A 14,508-nucleotide genomic window follows, 5' to 3' on the forward strand; every position below is an offset into this window, starting at 1 on the left:
CATTCGCCCTATCCATTGTACAGATTTTCCGCTTCAGGCGTCGATCGTTTGCTGCAGTTTTCTTGCAGGGTCAACTAGGCGTAGAAGAGGGACCTGGAAATTTACCCAGCGCTAACCTATCTTGCGTGCCGATTGGTATCTCGCAGTAAATATCTAGATTATGGGAACTATCTACAGCATACACACGGAATGAAAACGAAGACTCAGATGGGTAGGTTGAGAAAGGCTCGTCGTCGGTTTATTTCGACCGCGGTGAGTCGTACCAACGTCGACCGTCGACTGAGTTGGGCACGACATGAATGAGCTTAAACGTACACCTAGGTGCGACACGATTGCGAGCGTGGCTTGTGAGAAAGTGTGTTTGGGTGTGTGTGACTCTAGGTAAGCTGAGGGCAGGCGCTGGACCAGCACCCGCCCGTGCTTGCTGACTTAGGATACATTGTATGGGCTGTTTTTATTGGTTTGGAGTTTAGCTCCGCTAGCTATGCGACAGTGAGTGCTCCTAAAGGTAGGCACCATGCTCTATCTGCCGGTGTAGCTGAGCGAGTAGGAGCCCGTGTTGATGTCCACCTTGGCATTCGGGTGCCACTGGTCGGCACGGTGTTGAGGAACGGCTGGCTGGTAGTACTGCTGCTGCTGCGGCTGCGGCTGAGGCTGGAATCGGTGTTGGGGTTGCGGCTGCTGGGGCTGGTACGTCGCCGCCGGCACCTCGGGGGCGGCCGTGTTGCGGTAGTACTGCTGCGGTGCCGGATTGTAGGCTACCGGTGCGGGCCGCGGGTTGTACGGTGCCGGCTTGGAGTTATAGCGGGAATCCTTGTAGTAGATGCTTGGATCCTCCCGATACTGGCCGTCATCTTCCTCGTTCGGGCCGAGCGGCGGGTAGTTGCTGTTACTCAGTGTCGGCGGTGGCACGTTGATATCGGTACCTGCAGATAGGCAAGCGTTAGCGTACAGCATACAGCAATGTGATCTCCTAAATCCCTTTCACCTTACCTTGCGGTTCGAATCCACGGTTGCTCGCACCGTACTCGATCTCGCGCAGTTTGCCACCGTCGTCCACGTAGCCATACTTGCCTTGTACCTCTCCGTTAGGGTATTTGGTCTCGATCTTGAACGTGCCGTCGGCGGCCTCATAGCCGTAGCTGTAGCTACCGTCCTCGTTGTGTCGGTTGATCTGCTTCAGGATCGGTACCGGGGTGGTGTAGTCTCTCTGGGCTGCAATAATCGTCACTACCGCAGACAGAAGTAGCTGCAGGCGTGAGATGAAAAGCATATCCTCATTTATTATTTCGTTTAAAGTCATTGTGAGATGGTTTTCAGCATTGTTTACTTTTTGTATGGGAGTTTGACAGTTCGTGTCATTTATTTCTTGGTGTAAAGAACAATTTTATAGTGACTGAGATAATGATTCTGATCCACTATTTTGACAAGTCGATCCCTACAAAAACACTCAGTTTTGTTGCGGTTTGTTCCTGTTGAATAGCAAGGTGTGCAATGCAGCCCCAGCAAAATCTCCCAACGCACAAGGACTCGCTCGACGTGATGGTATTGAGTTTTCCGAGCTGAGCCAAACGTTTTCCCGCACACCCCGCCGCCGCCTACGGCACGGGTGCATATTTTGCCAACCGATGGCACCAAATGCAGCAGCACCGGTGCAGATTCGGCTGGCTGACGGCTCATTTACATCCAAAAGCCGCAATCCGCGCTCACCTCACCCCTCACTCGAAATTTTGGGGCTTCCCGCGAAACGCTGGTATGCGCATTTTATTGCTCCACCGTGCAGATCACATTCGTGTGAAAATCGGAACGAACGAAAAGATTGGTGGAAAATCGCCGCTGGCAGACGGTGGAAATTCGTATCCGTGTGGCATTTCGTTCCCATGCTAGATGGCAATAAAACGTATGAAAGGCTGTCCAAAACTGACAACATGTATGGTGGGTGGGCCCGTGGAATGGTGAGCTTTTCTTCTGCTCGCGCTTCTACTCCTACACGTACCGAAACCACGCGCGTTCGCTGCGGGGCGATATTGTCGAAAACAGAGCGTAATATTACTTTTTCGAATTTCGGCCCATGGTTGTCGGCGTTTGCGGAGGTTAGGCGATGATTCCTTCGTCGACAGCTGTTGACAACGCTGTTCGCCGTTCCTTGGCAAAACTGAGCGCAAGAAGAAACCACCTAATTCTAATAAGGATCCTTTCGTAATCGTGTTACAGTGCCCGTTTGTTTTTGGCTTTTTTTTTACTCTCTTTCTCTCTAAAGCACGCTTTTACGGTCGACTTGCTATTTGGCCACGCTCGAAGCGCTTGGCTTCCCGACAGCCGAACGCAAATTAATTGAAAAATTTAAATGCTCCCTTAACTCGGGTCGGCAAATCTGGCCAATCTCGCCAACCATCAGCAGGCATCGAATGGTGGGCACGAAAGTGAGCTCAAATAAAGGTAACGTCAACGGCCATTTAGAGAAACATGGCCTGTAGGGAGGGGTGCATGTCACCGCATGGTCTATTAGGAAACCGTACTGGCAGTTAGGTACACTGCCACCCCTCCTCCCCTCCTCCTTGGCTTCCGAAATCAGGGTGAAATTTCGCATTAACGAAAAAATAAAAATGGAAACTCGCAAGAAAGCCCAGGTACCGTAAGGAGCTGGAACACAAAAAAAGACTAAAAACTCCACGTAAATGAGAATGGATTTTACGCGAAGGAGATAACACAAACAAAGTATTAGGCCCGACCTTTTTCCCCGGGGTGGGTAGGTAGGCAGATGAGGTGCCGGGTCCGATTGGAGAATCACGTGAATAACAGGCGGGGTGAAGAATAAAACTGCATAATAGCCGGAACGTGCTTAAATTTGTCAATTCCATGGCACACGAAATGGTTTTAACGGTTACGCAAGCGAAAACCCCCAGCAGGAAAAGAAAGCCTGGTAAATAGCCGTGGATCAGCAATGGTGTATCAAAGTTGGAGGCCGGAGAAGGGCCGCAATAAGGTCTGATACCTGCCCGCTCCGATGATTTTCTAAAGATTTGGCCAGCTACTACATTGTACAAGTCTCGGATGGATAAGCCACAAGTAAAACTTCACCGGTTTCCTAGAATTTGGGGTTTTTCTATGACAAGTGAGCAGTTTTGGGATTCGTTTCGACATTTTGTAAACATTCCATTTGATGTATGTTTTTTTCTCAAGATTTATTTTAGTTAAAGCTTATTTCAAAACTGTAGTGCACTCGAACGTTGTGTCACTTTTCTCTGAAGACTTTTATTCATGACTTCAGAAGCGTTCGGTAGAAAAAAGCGTCTTGAGTGTCCACCCTGACTTTAATGCACCTGCCCAAAAGTAGCTCAAGTCCACCGGCGCTCCCCAGCGCGCGCGGTTCGCCTCGGCTTGTGCTGCGGTGAACCTGTTTTCCGTGCAGTCTCTGGTTTGTGTTTTGGGTCACTTTTTGCGCCACATTTCGGTCGGTAATCTAGATTCCCCGAGGGGCCAACAACACGAAGGCTGCCATAAAGAGCTAAGAGGCGCGACGGTCGAAATCTCTTCCACGATTATGGAACGGTTTGAGGTAAGATCCGACGTAACCGTACGCGCGCTATGGCGCGACTCATATGAGACAGTTTCCGTAGCAGTATGCTATGCTCGAGCGGACCGCAATGGCTGCAAGCGTGGGCTAAAGTTTTGCTGCCACCCTGTTCCCTGGGCTTAAACGCGCGAGTCCGTCTATCTCCGGTGGACTTGGATAATCAATTATCGCCAAAAGTTTTTGTTTCTCGCTGCAGCGCCTACAGCGTACGGCTGCCGTCTTTTGCGCTGGTTTGCCGGTTGATCAAGCACCGTCGGCGGTGGATAATGTGTATCGCATGAGCGATTCAGCGGACAGAACTCTCGACCAACCGAGCATTACGACACGAACGTCTGATAGTTGTTATAATATGGGTTCGTTCCCAACCCCCACATTAGACGAGGCTGAGTCAATGGATGGGAGGGTGAGGGTGCCATGCAACCACCGAACATATATCCTAGTCGTACGCTGTACGCCACTTTGGTACGCGGGAGGTGTTTAATTTAATTCGACAACGACCAATGTCGGGGCACAGCTGTGCAGTGTTGAATAAATAAATAAATTATGGACCCACCTCTCGCTCGCGCCGTCGTCCGTCCCTTCGAGATCACTCCAAGGCACGGGAAAGGGCGTGGTACGGGCGCGAAATCGCTCGATAGTCAATAAATCAAGCACATCGGACGCACGCGCTACTTCCGGAAGCGGCGAGCGAACTTTTTATCGCCCACAGATTAACAACCGGCGGCCCGGCCTCGTCCCAATGGACGTTGAATGAAAATGAATGTTTTTCCGTACACGCTTTTCCGTACACGTGCCTTTGATGGGTCCTTTGTGGGCCTTTTTTTGCCTCTGTTTGGGGCCACGAATAGGAGCGTGCGTTATGTTCTTCTTCCGAAAAAGCGAATCTCAATTTCAAAGAAGCACATGCATTAGGTAGAATCGTCCTTTATGGTTCATCGCACATCGAGCGTCTACTTTCAAAATTGTGTTCAGCTGGGGACTCATTTTGAGAACTTTAGAATGTTTGAGCTTCTCTTCTGTTCGCACAGTTATCATTCGCTCCTTATTGAAAGCATAAATATGCCATAGTTCAGGATAACTATTGATGATGTGGAATGTTTTCCTACGGTATGGCACTGTCATTTTCCTGTGAAATCGTTAGGAGCGCTTGGCTTAACTAGATAATTGACCTCTACAACATAAATAGAGTTGTTATTTTGTAACATCTTCATCTGTTATCTACGCCATCCTACTGCGTTCACCTAAGCTTGCTAACAAAGGTGTACGAGCTTAAACTAGTGGTACACATCGGCTGGTCTAATTGTTTCCGGGAAGCCAACTAGAAACTGGCACAAATCGTTCACGATCAACGCATTACAAGAAAAGGCGAATACGGGACCGGCAAGTCCCGCCATCGAACCATAAGCTGCAGCACTGCCTGAAGTGCTACACAATCATTTCCAGTTGTAGCGCGTCCGTCCATCCGAGAAACCTGACAATCTAGCTTCCTTTTTCGAAACTAGTTAGTCTGACCCGGATTCATGGTGAGGAAAAACTTGTTCTTTATTTGCTGGAAGGAAAATGGTCTTCCAACTGGGTTGCTTTGCTAACAACCAAAACGTTCCTAGCAAGTGGTTCTTCCGAGTAATCACTGTAGGACCTGTTCGCACGCGTAAATCGATGGTTGCACACTTATCACTCGGTCGCTATTCTGGTGCACTTAACGAATTCTTGTGTCACAATTTCGCACTCCACAAATGTTTTTCTAGCTAAAACACACTTACCAGAGACTTCATGGTTTTTGGTTGATTGTTTTGTTGACAAAAGATGAGCAAGAGGAAGTGACTTCGAGGGACCCTCCGCTTAAGCAACGCTTGACTGGTTCAAAGGTGTGACCGCGTCGTGTTTCGGCAGGCTGAATGGCGTTCTTCCGCAACAACGTCGATCCGGTTGGCCGTTGAGTTGAGAGGCTGCGAAGGGGATTGAGAATTGGGAATCATCAATCTGACCACGCGACGCTCAAGGATACTCGCGCTGAGAGGTCCTTGCACCCGCTGATATAAACACACCGAAGGTGCAACACCGTACCTGCACTGAACACTTTGGGCAAGTGGTGTAAACCAAACTCAAGCTCCAAAATTGGACTGATCCCTGCTGATACAGGTATTAAGGTGCGATTGAACGATCGCCACTTGCAACAGTTTGTTTATAAACAGACCGCACGCAAATACGCGGCGTGCGCTTATATAGAAAAATCCATGCTGCCGTTCGACCGCTGAGAGCTGTCTCACTTGCCCTTGCTAGCCGAGGAAATCGTTTCTCCGTCCCTTTCTACCCCCTTAGGGTAGGTTGTATTTGGGGGGCCACTTAGTGATTTCCTACTCCTAGTGGGTCGCACTGTCCCTTCCCTCTCTGTCTCGCTGTCTTCGCGCACCGTAGTAAGATCATATACCTTTGTGCTTTCGCGTTGTTTCACTCTGCCTTGCCTTCTCAAGACGGCGGACTGGACCACGACCGCGATCACGCACGTCCCTACTTGTTCCCAAACTACTTCGCACCGTTCGCTATAGCGATCGCTCCTTTCTCTTCTCAGCTGCTCCTGCTCTAACTTTTAGCTGCACCTTTGACGATGCACAGTAGTAATACTGCAGGAGTTATTGCAACGTAGCGATTGTGTTATAGCTGTTTTTCCGAAACATCTCCTCAAAAAACCATCCTATCTATTTCGAACAATGGAAGCGTTGGTTCCTTAGTTTGACTTAAATTCATATACAGTATGTCATTTTGAAAAATTTCTAAATCATTATTGTTTGTGTGAATAATTGTTTTAATTTTTTATAACATTGAGTACGTGAGAATACCGTTATGCCCCATAAAAGCGATCCTATATTTTTATCCTAGATCAATTCCACTGTGCGGGAGTGTGCAGCCCATGACGGAAGTTTGTGCAGCGCTGTATGGGTCACCTTCTTGCTCTGGCAAGCCCGGAATACATCGACTCTTTTGGTCCTCCCGTCCTGGCAGCCTAGCGTGGTGGAGGTGTAATTTGCCTGCCTCTCAGCTACGCTGTTCCGCTCCTTGCATCCCAAGTGCACCGGTGCATTGCAGTTCGTCAGCGCATACACGGGCTGCTTTTGCCGAGGGAGTAAACAGTACCACTCCAATGCTCTTGATGGTTACAAAGTTCCGCGAATTTCAGATCGATACGTGGACGCAACAACAACAACAGACACACAAACACACCCACACACAAATAGACAGAAGTATGTGGGGACTGGTAACCACCCTTATTGCGGCTGTTGGACTACTACCAATCAACCCATTCATCCAAGACGGATCCCACCAACTGTCCATACCACCAGCATGTCATCGCCTGAGCGGTTGCTTCGAAAAATAGTTGCTCGTTACAATAGTCAGACCTGCCTTTAGAACCAGATATGACTTAAGAACTGGGCAAGAGTGGACGAGAATGGTTGGAGAAAGCATGAGCAGTAATACATGTTCATTGACTGAAGAAGTCGACCTGAAGAGGTGATCCTCAACTACTACTGATCCTAGTCGAGGCTCGTGTGGTGCATCATTGCAAATCAGCTCGCCTTAGCTTCTCGACACGGGTGTTACTGGCCTCACATCGACGCATCGCAGTCGATCGAAGTTCTCGGCAAGTGGCACTAGAGCACGGTAGGCTGATTGATGATTGTTGCGATTGAGCACTCTAAAGACATGCCTTGTCAATCGTAGTCATTGCAGTATCAGCTGCGGTTGCATGCCGGGGGGATTTCAAGGATTTAACTCCAAGGGAGTCGCCAAGCGGATCTATGTCCGTCTTGGTGGTGCGCCCCGTTGTAATAATGGCTTCCTCCGGTGGCCTAGTTTAAGGCACAGCGGAATTCCGCAGCGACCCGATTGGGGTACGTAACACACGAGCCAGTCGAGGTCCACTAGGAGTTTATAGAAAGGTATTGAACGAAGGGGCGTTCTAGAGCGTTCTGTGCGGTGCATTGCAACGGGTTTATCGATGCAATCACTCTAGAGGTGCAGTCGGATATAACAGACCACTCCCTTCTACTCCTCCATCCTCTGTTTCCTTCCACCCGGAAAATGTCCAATGTGGCTAGTCAGGGCCGGAATCGCACGTTACAACAGAGCTGCAACTACAAGCCTACCAGTGACTAGGGGCCTAGCCTAACAACGTTCCGATTTCGAGCAACGGTCCAAAATACCTTTGCATTATTAAGCAACCATAACGCAAAACCAGTTGATCTCAGATAGTTGCAACCGTTGCAAAACGTTGAGGAAGACCTAAAGTGCATTTTTGTGCTGCTGGTTTGATACGAAAAAGGATCTCTTGAGACAGTTCTCCAAGGTCTGGAATGAGATTCTGCGAAACATTGAGTTCCCGATGGATCATTACGCTAGCTGTAGATGTGAAGATTGCATCACTCCATGGATGTAGGCAGTTATAAGTTTAATCTCTATTTAAAATCATTCATTTACTCTTGTCAAGCGGTACGAAAAACCGACCCGTATCGCGTTTCCACTTGAATTGTACGCTGTTGCTAATTTCCTCCATTTCTTAGCTTTGAAGCGTACTAGTGTTTTACTGCACACCACTCTTCCCCACCTCCACTGTGCTGAAGGCCGAAGTGAAATTCGTTTGTGATTTTTAATTAGTGAAATGTTCATAACTCCCTAAATGCGATTTCTCCTTCCCTGTTTTTGCCTTGCAGCTTGTTTGCTTTCATGAAGTTTCGTTGATGTGTTTTTTTTTTGTTTTAGTACAGTGCGTCTGGTTCGGAAACTTTGTCCCTGCAAACCACCCGACCGGAATAAGCAATCGTCTTCTGATGTTCGTTTGCGCAAGCGAAAATGCGAGAAAGTGCTGGAAGACTTTGCCGGAATCGGACCTCACCCAATCCAATCTTGCGATCCCTGCTTTCGAAAACCCTTCTGGATTCCGCTGGCGGTCCGTTCGACTGGAAATCCGATAAACCCCATCGTCGTCGACGTCGTCATCATCATCAGCATCATCGGTGGAGCGGTCGTGGTCTTTTTCCTAAGCCGCTTTTCAACCTCACCCCAGGCAGGATCCACCATCGGGACCGGGTGAGAAGCTCGGGGTCAAACTGGAATCTTCCATCCCTATCGCGGCTCTGCGTTCGCCCCCTCGCAAGGAGGAGTCGGCCGGTGGCTTTGAGGTCGTGAAGTTAAAGCCTTTTGTTCCCGGTCAAGGTTCGTCCGTGTCTTCCATTTGTTCCAGCGTCATTCAGGCAGCATCCGAGCATTGTGCCGACGTTTTCAATGCGTATTATTCAAATTGCATGCATGATGTCGATCGGTGTATGCACAAGTATTTCACCACTATCGCCGGCACCTTTTCCCCATTTTCCAACGCCCCCACCCCGCTCCAGCACAATATCTGTGCACGGTGCACATTGTGCAGCCTCAAGGATCAGAGCCGTAAAACAAATTGCAAACTACGAAGCACTCGCATCAGAGGCAGCAGCATTTGCGGTTCCCGCACATCTTCAGCTGGGTTTGTCGGGCCTTTACGAGACGCTTTAAAGTTAACCAACCCCGCTTACCGGGGCCAACTTTCAAGCGTTCTCTGCCAGCCTCTGTCAGTCGCTCTTGCTCGTTCCGATAGTAGTCACCACCACGCTTGCCTTACATTTCCCTGATCCACTTGTGACTGACACACACACAGACACACAGACACACGGAGGGTGGGAAAATGCGACTGCACCGAGTGCCATGTGTCGGGTTGGATTTTCCGTCACCGAAAATTCTGTCAACCGAACTCGGCTGGTGGTGTTTTCCAAGCCCGGGAAGCAGAGCACAGCGAATTGAAGAAAGGATCGATCATTGCAAGCATACTTGCAGCTGTACGAGTGGCAAAAAGGACGATAGAAAGAGTGGAAGAGAGAGCGACAGAGTGAGTGAAAGAACAAGCTAGCACAAGGATAAAAAAGATAAGCGGAACACAGGCAGAGGAACGGGCAATGATTAAAATAGAATGATAGCCTCCCGGTAGTACGGCTTGCTGAACACTGTTCGTACCATCGACAAAACTTTTCCCCTTTTCAGGCTGTGGCTGCCTATGGTTCGTTGGCTTACCCATCTGTTGCTCAACAAGCCAGTTGGTTTCTCCACTTTACTGGCGAAAGCGGATACACCAAATTTACCATAAACAAAAGGCTAAAATCGCTTCTCCCGGCTGTGAAGTCGATTTTAAGGCACCTAATAAAGTAGAAAATCTGCAGTAGGAGAAATAAAATAAAATCAAACACATACTGGGTAGGGAAAATTGTGTCCCTTCGTTCGTCCAACGGCCGACTGGTGTCGAAGGAGCGCTGTCCGTGCGCTGTTGCTCCGTAGTTTCGTTGTGCAATCGAGCGCCGCGTCCCGCTGCGGACGGACGTGGAATATAAAGTATATGTATAGCTATATTTGTGTGTTGCTCTTCGAGCTTCACTTTTTCAGGCCCGACATGACATCTGAAAGTGCCCCAAACTCGTCCAGCCTGTGGTCTGTATGTAAGTGTGCGGGAGGGCGGGAGGAGGAGGTGGTACAGCCGAACGTGAGTGGAGGTTTAAAACACATTCAATGCAAGGGGACGCTACGGGGCTTCGGGCCAGAAAATAAAAGCGTGACATAATATTTTTATCATTATGTTTTATTGGGATTTTCGCCTTTGTCTCCCTGCTATCGCATCCTCATTTCCGATGCGAAACGATGTGCGTGATACCGGTTTCTGACGGTGACGGTGGGAAAATCGTCGACCGGAAAAAAAAGATGAACATCCATCCCCCGCCTGAAGGACCTCTCCGGCGGGCAAGCGTTAATGAATGAATGGCCGGAGGGAAGTCGGAAAGGGGAAAACCGGTGGTATGTGGTAGAGAATGCACCGGATGGAAAAATCGATGCCCGAACCCATGATAGGGATGGCAGCAGCATAGGTTGCACTGAAACAACACTGTTGGGAGGGGTGGGTGGCGGGGGTGGTATCGCCCCGGGAACAGAACCATTGTTGGCATTTTCATGAATAAATTTACAATCCAAAATAAACAGGTCATAGCGAGGGGATGGAGGATGGAGGTAGTGGGCGGGGAGAAGGGGATGGCAAATGCATGTGCACTTGCTGGACACTACCTGGTGGAACCTACCTGTGTGTGTGTGCGTGTTCTAGTTTTAATGAAAATTTATCACCGACCATATTTTCACAACATGATCTTTCTTTTGTACTATTTTGTTTTCATCCCTCGCACCGCACACCTCGAAGCCTGCGCCCATGCTAGCGGGCCGCTATTTAGATAATTTCCCCCTCTCAGCTCCCTGACCCACGAAGGTTTGTCCAGCGCCTGGCCTACTGTGGAGTTGAACAAGTGCACCTAGTTAGTTATGGTTGTTGTTTCGGGAAGAATTAAACGAGCCGGCTGCTAGCCTCATGCAACGCAGGACGACCAGGTGACAAAGCGGCGGAAGGCGTGAAAAATGAGGCCATGGTTAAGGGGGTAAGGGAAGGGGAAAAGCCCCACCCCGGGGGAGCCATTGTAATGCAGCATCCGTAGCGCGTGGCGGAAGTGCAGCTTAAATTATGAAAAACAATCACTTCTGCACCGGCAACGAACGCAGCGCTCTTGTGCACGGTGGTGCATTTTTAATGCGCTCGTTGCACCGGACGATGGGGTTGATGATGTCGACTACCCGGGGTTTCCAAAAGGGGGAACCTGGCTGGCTACCCTCTGCTGCGTTAAGCGCCCTCCGCCCTCCGGAGTGTTCGGAAAATTTCGCCCTTGAGCAGCGTGCTCGGGTTGAAAACATCAGCCAACAATCTGTTAATACCAGCGAAGCCATGTTTGAAAAACGAAAAGTTCCGGCAGCCCGATAAAAGCGCGGTGCGATCGAAATGTAGCCTCCCTTTTCTACCTCCCAACCAAACGGATGAGTGTGTTCTTTCAATTAATTTATTACAACATCCGCGCGGAGGTATTACTTCGAACGGTTTCTGTTTCTGGAAATGTTTTTTCCCGTGTTTTTTTTTTTTTTTAGAGTTTTAAACACGGTACGCCACTAATTAACATAGTTTCACCACCCGGTACACACCGATTTGGGGAGGTTTTCTTCGCTTCATATATAGCTCTAGCTGCGAGTCGCGCTCTCGTGTCAGCCATCGATTTTCATTCAATCGGTTCAATCAGTTCGTATTTGTTTTGCCTCAGCTTTCCCTCCCGATGCTTTCTTCGTTCACATTTTGTATCGAGTGTTTTATTCTATGCCGTAATTGCTAGCGCATTCCGTATGCACCGGTTGCTTCGAAACCCGTGCCCGATTGCCTAACCTACGCACTATGGGACGCGTACATCCGCTCGAGGGTGTTCGTTGAAACCTCCCCGTTATTTGTTTTAATTTCATTTAATGAAGAAATTTTCATTATTAACACAGGATTCAAGCTGAACATTTTAAACCTAATTTTCTTAACATTGATTTGAAAACCCTTTTTTCTCCTTCCTAGTTTACCACTGTGCGCTGCACACGGTCATTAAAAATGGCACCCGGCGCACGGTGCGGGGCGCCAACTTCCTGTCCCGACGCTTTCCGGTGAGTGTGTTTTTAGTAAAATTTCTTCGCTCTTCGCGCGCATAACCAACATATCAAGTGAAAAGTATTGACAAACGACGAACGTTGTGTGACGAACGTGCAACGACCCTAAACGGTGTGTGCGTGTGTGTTTCGGTATCGATTGCACGTTTGCACCAGGGCAGGACCAGCGTTGCATGCTGCTGCTGGGTTGACCGTCGGTCCTCACGAACAGCGCGTCGACGCAAGACAATTTAATTTTGGCAAGTTGATTGAGTTATGGAGTCACTCAATGTTTTTCGTCATAAAATCGCCCCTCGGCTAGCTCGTCATCTCGGCTGCGGGAGGATGGATGCAACGAAACTGATCGATCTGCCTTGCACCAGTCGGAGAAAATTCGAATGGCGAATTTCAAAGTGCCTTGTAAATTTGATCAAACATGGCTGTAGGGCACGCAATGAAGGTTGCCAACAGTCGGTTGGTGCTTGTGAGATCGAGGAAAAGATTTTAGGAAATCATTTACAAAACAATCCCGTATTCCAAGCTGCGTTGGAATGCAACTCTGTTGAACTGCCACACAAGCTTGAGCTTTGGGAGCTCATGTATCAAAACCGGTAGAAAAGTAGCCACCAAACCAGGCACACTTGCACTCCCCCCGGCTTGTAAAATTGCAACCGATTGCTTGCAGTAACGAATCAGAATCGTGCCCGCCATCATGTGCGCCGTTTGCGTGTGTGTGGAACCATATTATGGTAGCCATTTCTTCGATTTATATTGAAAGGGGTTAAAGCCCTGGTTACTCGCGCAATCGATTCCGAATGGCCACAGCTGGCATCGGGGGGAAAGTTTTTTTGGAGCAGTGAAAATATAGTTCACTAGGCCTCGGCAAATCCCCTCCCGCCCATCCCGGTAACCTCCTTCGATCCAGCCTAGATTGTACAGATTTGGCAGCGAAACGACGTCGACGGATGGTGGTTGCCTTCTCATTACGCGATTTAACCGTTTTGCGATTGAAAAAGCTCTTTAGTCCCGGCAAAGCAATGCTATTACGTAAGAATTGGACGCCGGGTATTTGCAGTATTTAACAACCGACTCCCCCGTTGCGACCATTTGCTAGGATTTTCCACCGTTCTGTGGCCAAGGCAAAGGAAACATTTATACAGTTGGGTTAGTTTAGTGTCGATTTAAGTAACAGTTTTTCTTTGGTAGTTCAATGTTGTTGTCCACTTCAATTGCAGCTGCGATCAAGGCAGGCGTATGCGAATGTTTACATACGTGTTCACGTGTCCAATAGGAGCGCGTGTCAGGAAGAGATGTGGAACAAACCCACTTAAAACCTGCGACTGAGGTCCTTCAGCTTCGCATATATGTGTAGGAATGATGTGTTCGTTTGGTGGTGCACAAGCTCATGCGCTGCGCCACCGTTGTACTCAAACTTTGTGGATTCTGAGTCGGGCAAGGTCTAGCCGCCCGGCGAACTTTGAGCGGCCGGCTGTTGGGTCGAACATTCAGGAAGTGGCACTGCCACCACATTCCATTCTGTCTAAGCGATACGAAGGAGTTTTCATGCCCCTCCACAATTATGCAACGTAGGTACCGACGTCCTAGACAAGACTGGTGTGCCACGGAAGACAAAGAGGGCCTGGTGAAGCTAGTTGTAACTATAAACAGCTCTCAGACTGTAGAGTTCTAAAACTTATTCGTTCGTTTGGTATTCGAAGTACCGCATTGAAGAACCACAAACTCCAGAACTAGTACGAAGCATCTCAAGACACACCGACAATCCATCGCGAAAGTCTTGTGGTGTCTTCATATACGCTTAAGAGGTCGCGACATCCCATAATGGAGATGGGGCTCGTTATCGGGCCAGACGGACGGTAATTGGTGCTGACAGCGTCACTGGTAAGATCACGACTAATGGTGACCGAATGCGTGGCCAACAATAACCTACGCCTAAAAAAGGAGCCTCTTCATCAACACCCCTCGTGTTTGAGCTCGTTAATGACTGCGAGACTGGCAGAACCCCAATGCAGCCCTATTCCTAGCCTTAACCCGTATTCCTCGCATCCAGTTCGCGATGCGAAACATCCAGTCAGTTGGAACGGGCGTATGTTGGGAGCCTTCAAAAACGAGGAACAAATTAACGAGTGTTTAAAAGTCCGTGCAGCTCGGTGCAGCGCTTACGTGCGATTACGTGGGCTGCTGGTGCACCGGAGAGCAAGACAAACCGGCTTTTTGGTTAGGCTGCACCGGCAGTGAATATCAAGGGTGGGTGTGTGCACCAGAGGACGGCACTCCACTTATTAGCGGCCGTAATCGACTCGGCGCGCGATCGGTGGTGCAGGGAATCCGGTGGAGCATGGTGTCGTGAC

General features: G+C 49.1%; 1 protein-coding gene across 2 annotated transcripts; it reads right to left on the reverse strand.

The window, feature by feature from the left end:
* Window positions 1–285: 285 nt before the first annotated feature.
* LOC131269219 (pupal cuticle protein 27) lies at window positions 286–5,352 on the reverse strand. Of its 2 annotated transcripts, XM_058271558.1 has the most exons (3): window positions 5,341–5,352; window positions 994–1,249; window positions 286–926 (listed from the first exon to the last, which is right to left on the reverse strand). In XM_058271558.1, exons 1-3 carry the CDS (start codon window positions 5,350–5,352, stop codon window positions 523–525), a joined length of 672 nt encoding a protein of 223 aa, XP_058127541.1. In that variant the 3' UTR covers window positions 286–522. The 2 variants fall into 2 exon arrangements, with proteins under 2 accessions (XP_058127541.1, XP_058127540.1); XM_058271557.1 differs by lacking the exon at window positions 5,341–5,352 and having other exon boundaries at window positions 994–1,273.
* Between the last annotated feature and the right edge of the window lie 9,156 nt (window positions 5,353–14,508).

The sequence above is a fragment of the Anopheles coustani genome, chromosome X (genome assembly GCF_943734705.1).
Source record: "Anopheles coustani chromosome X, idAnoCousDA_361_x.2, whole genome shotgun sequence".
NCBI classification, from domain to species: Eukaryota; Metazoa; Arthropoda; class Insecta; order Diptera; family Culicidae; genus Anopheles; species Anopheles coustani.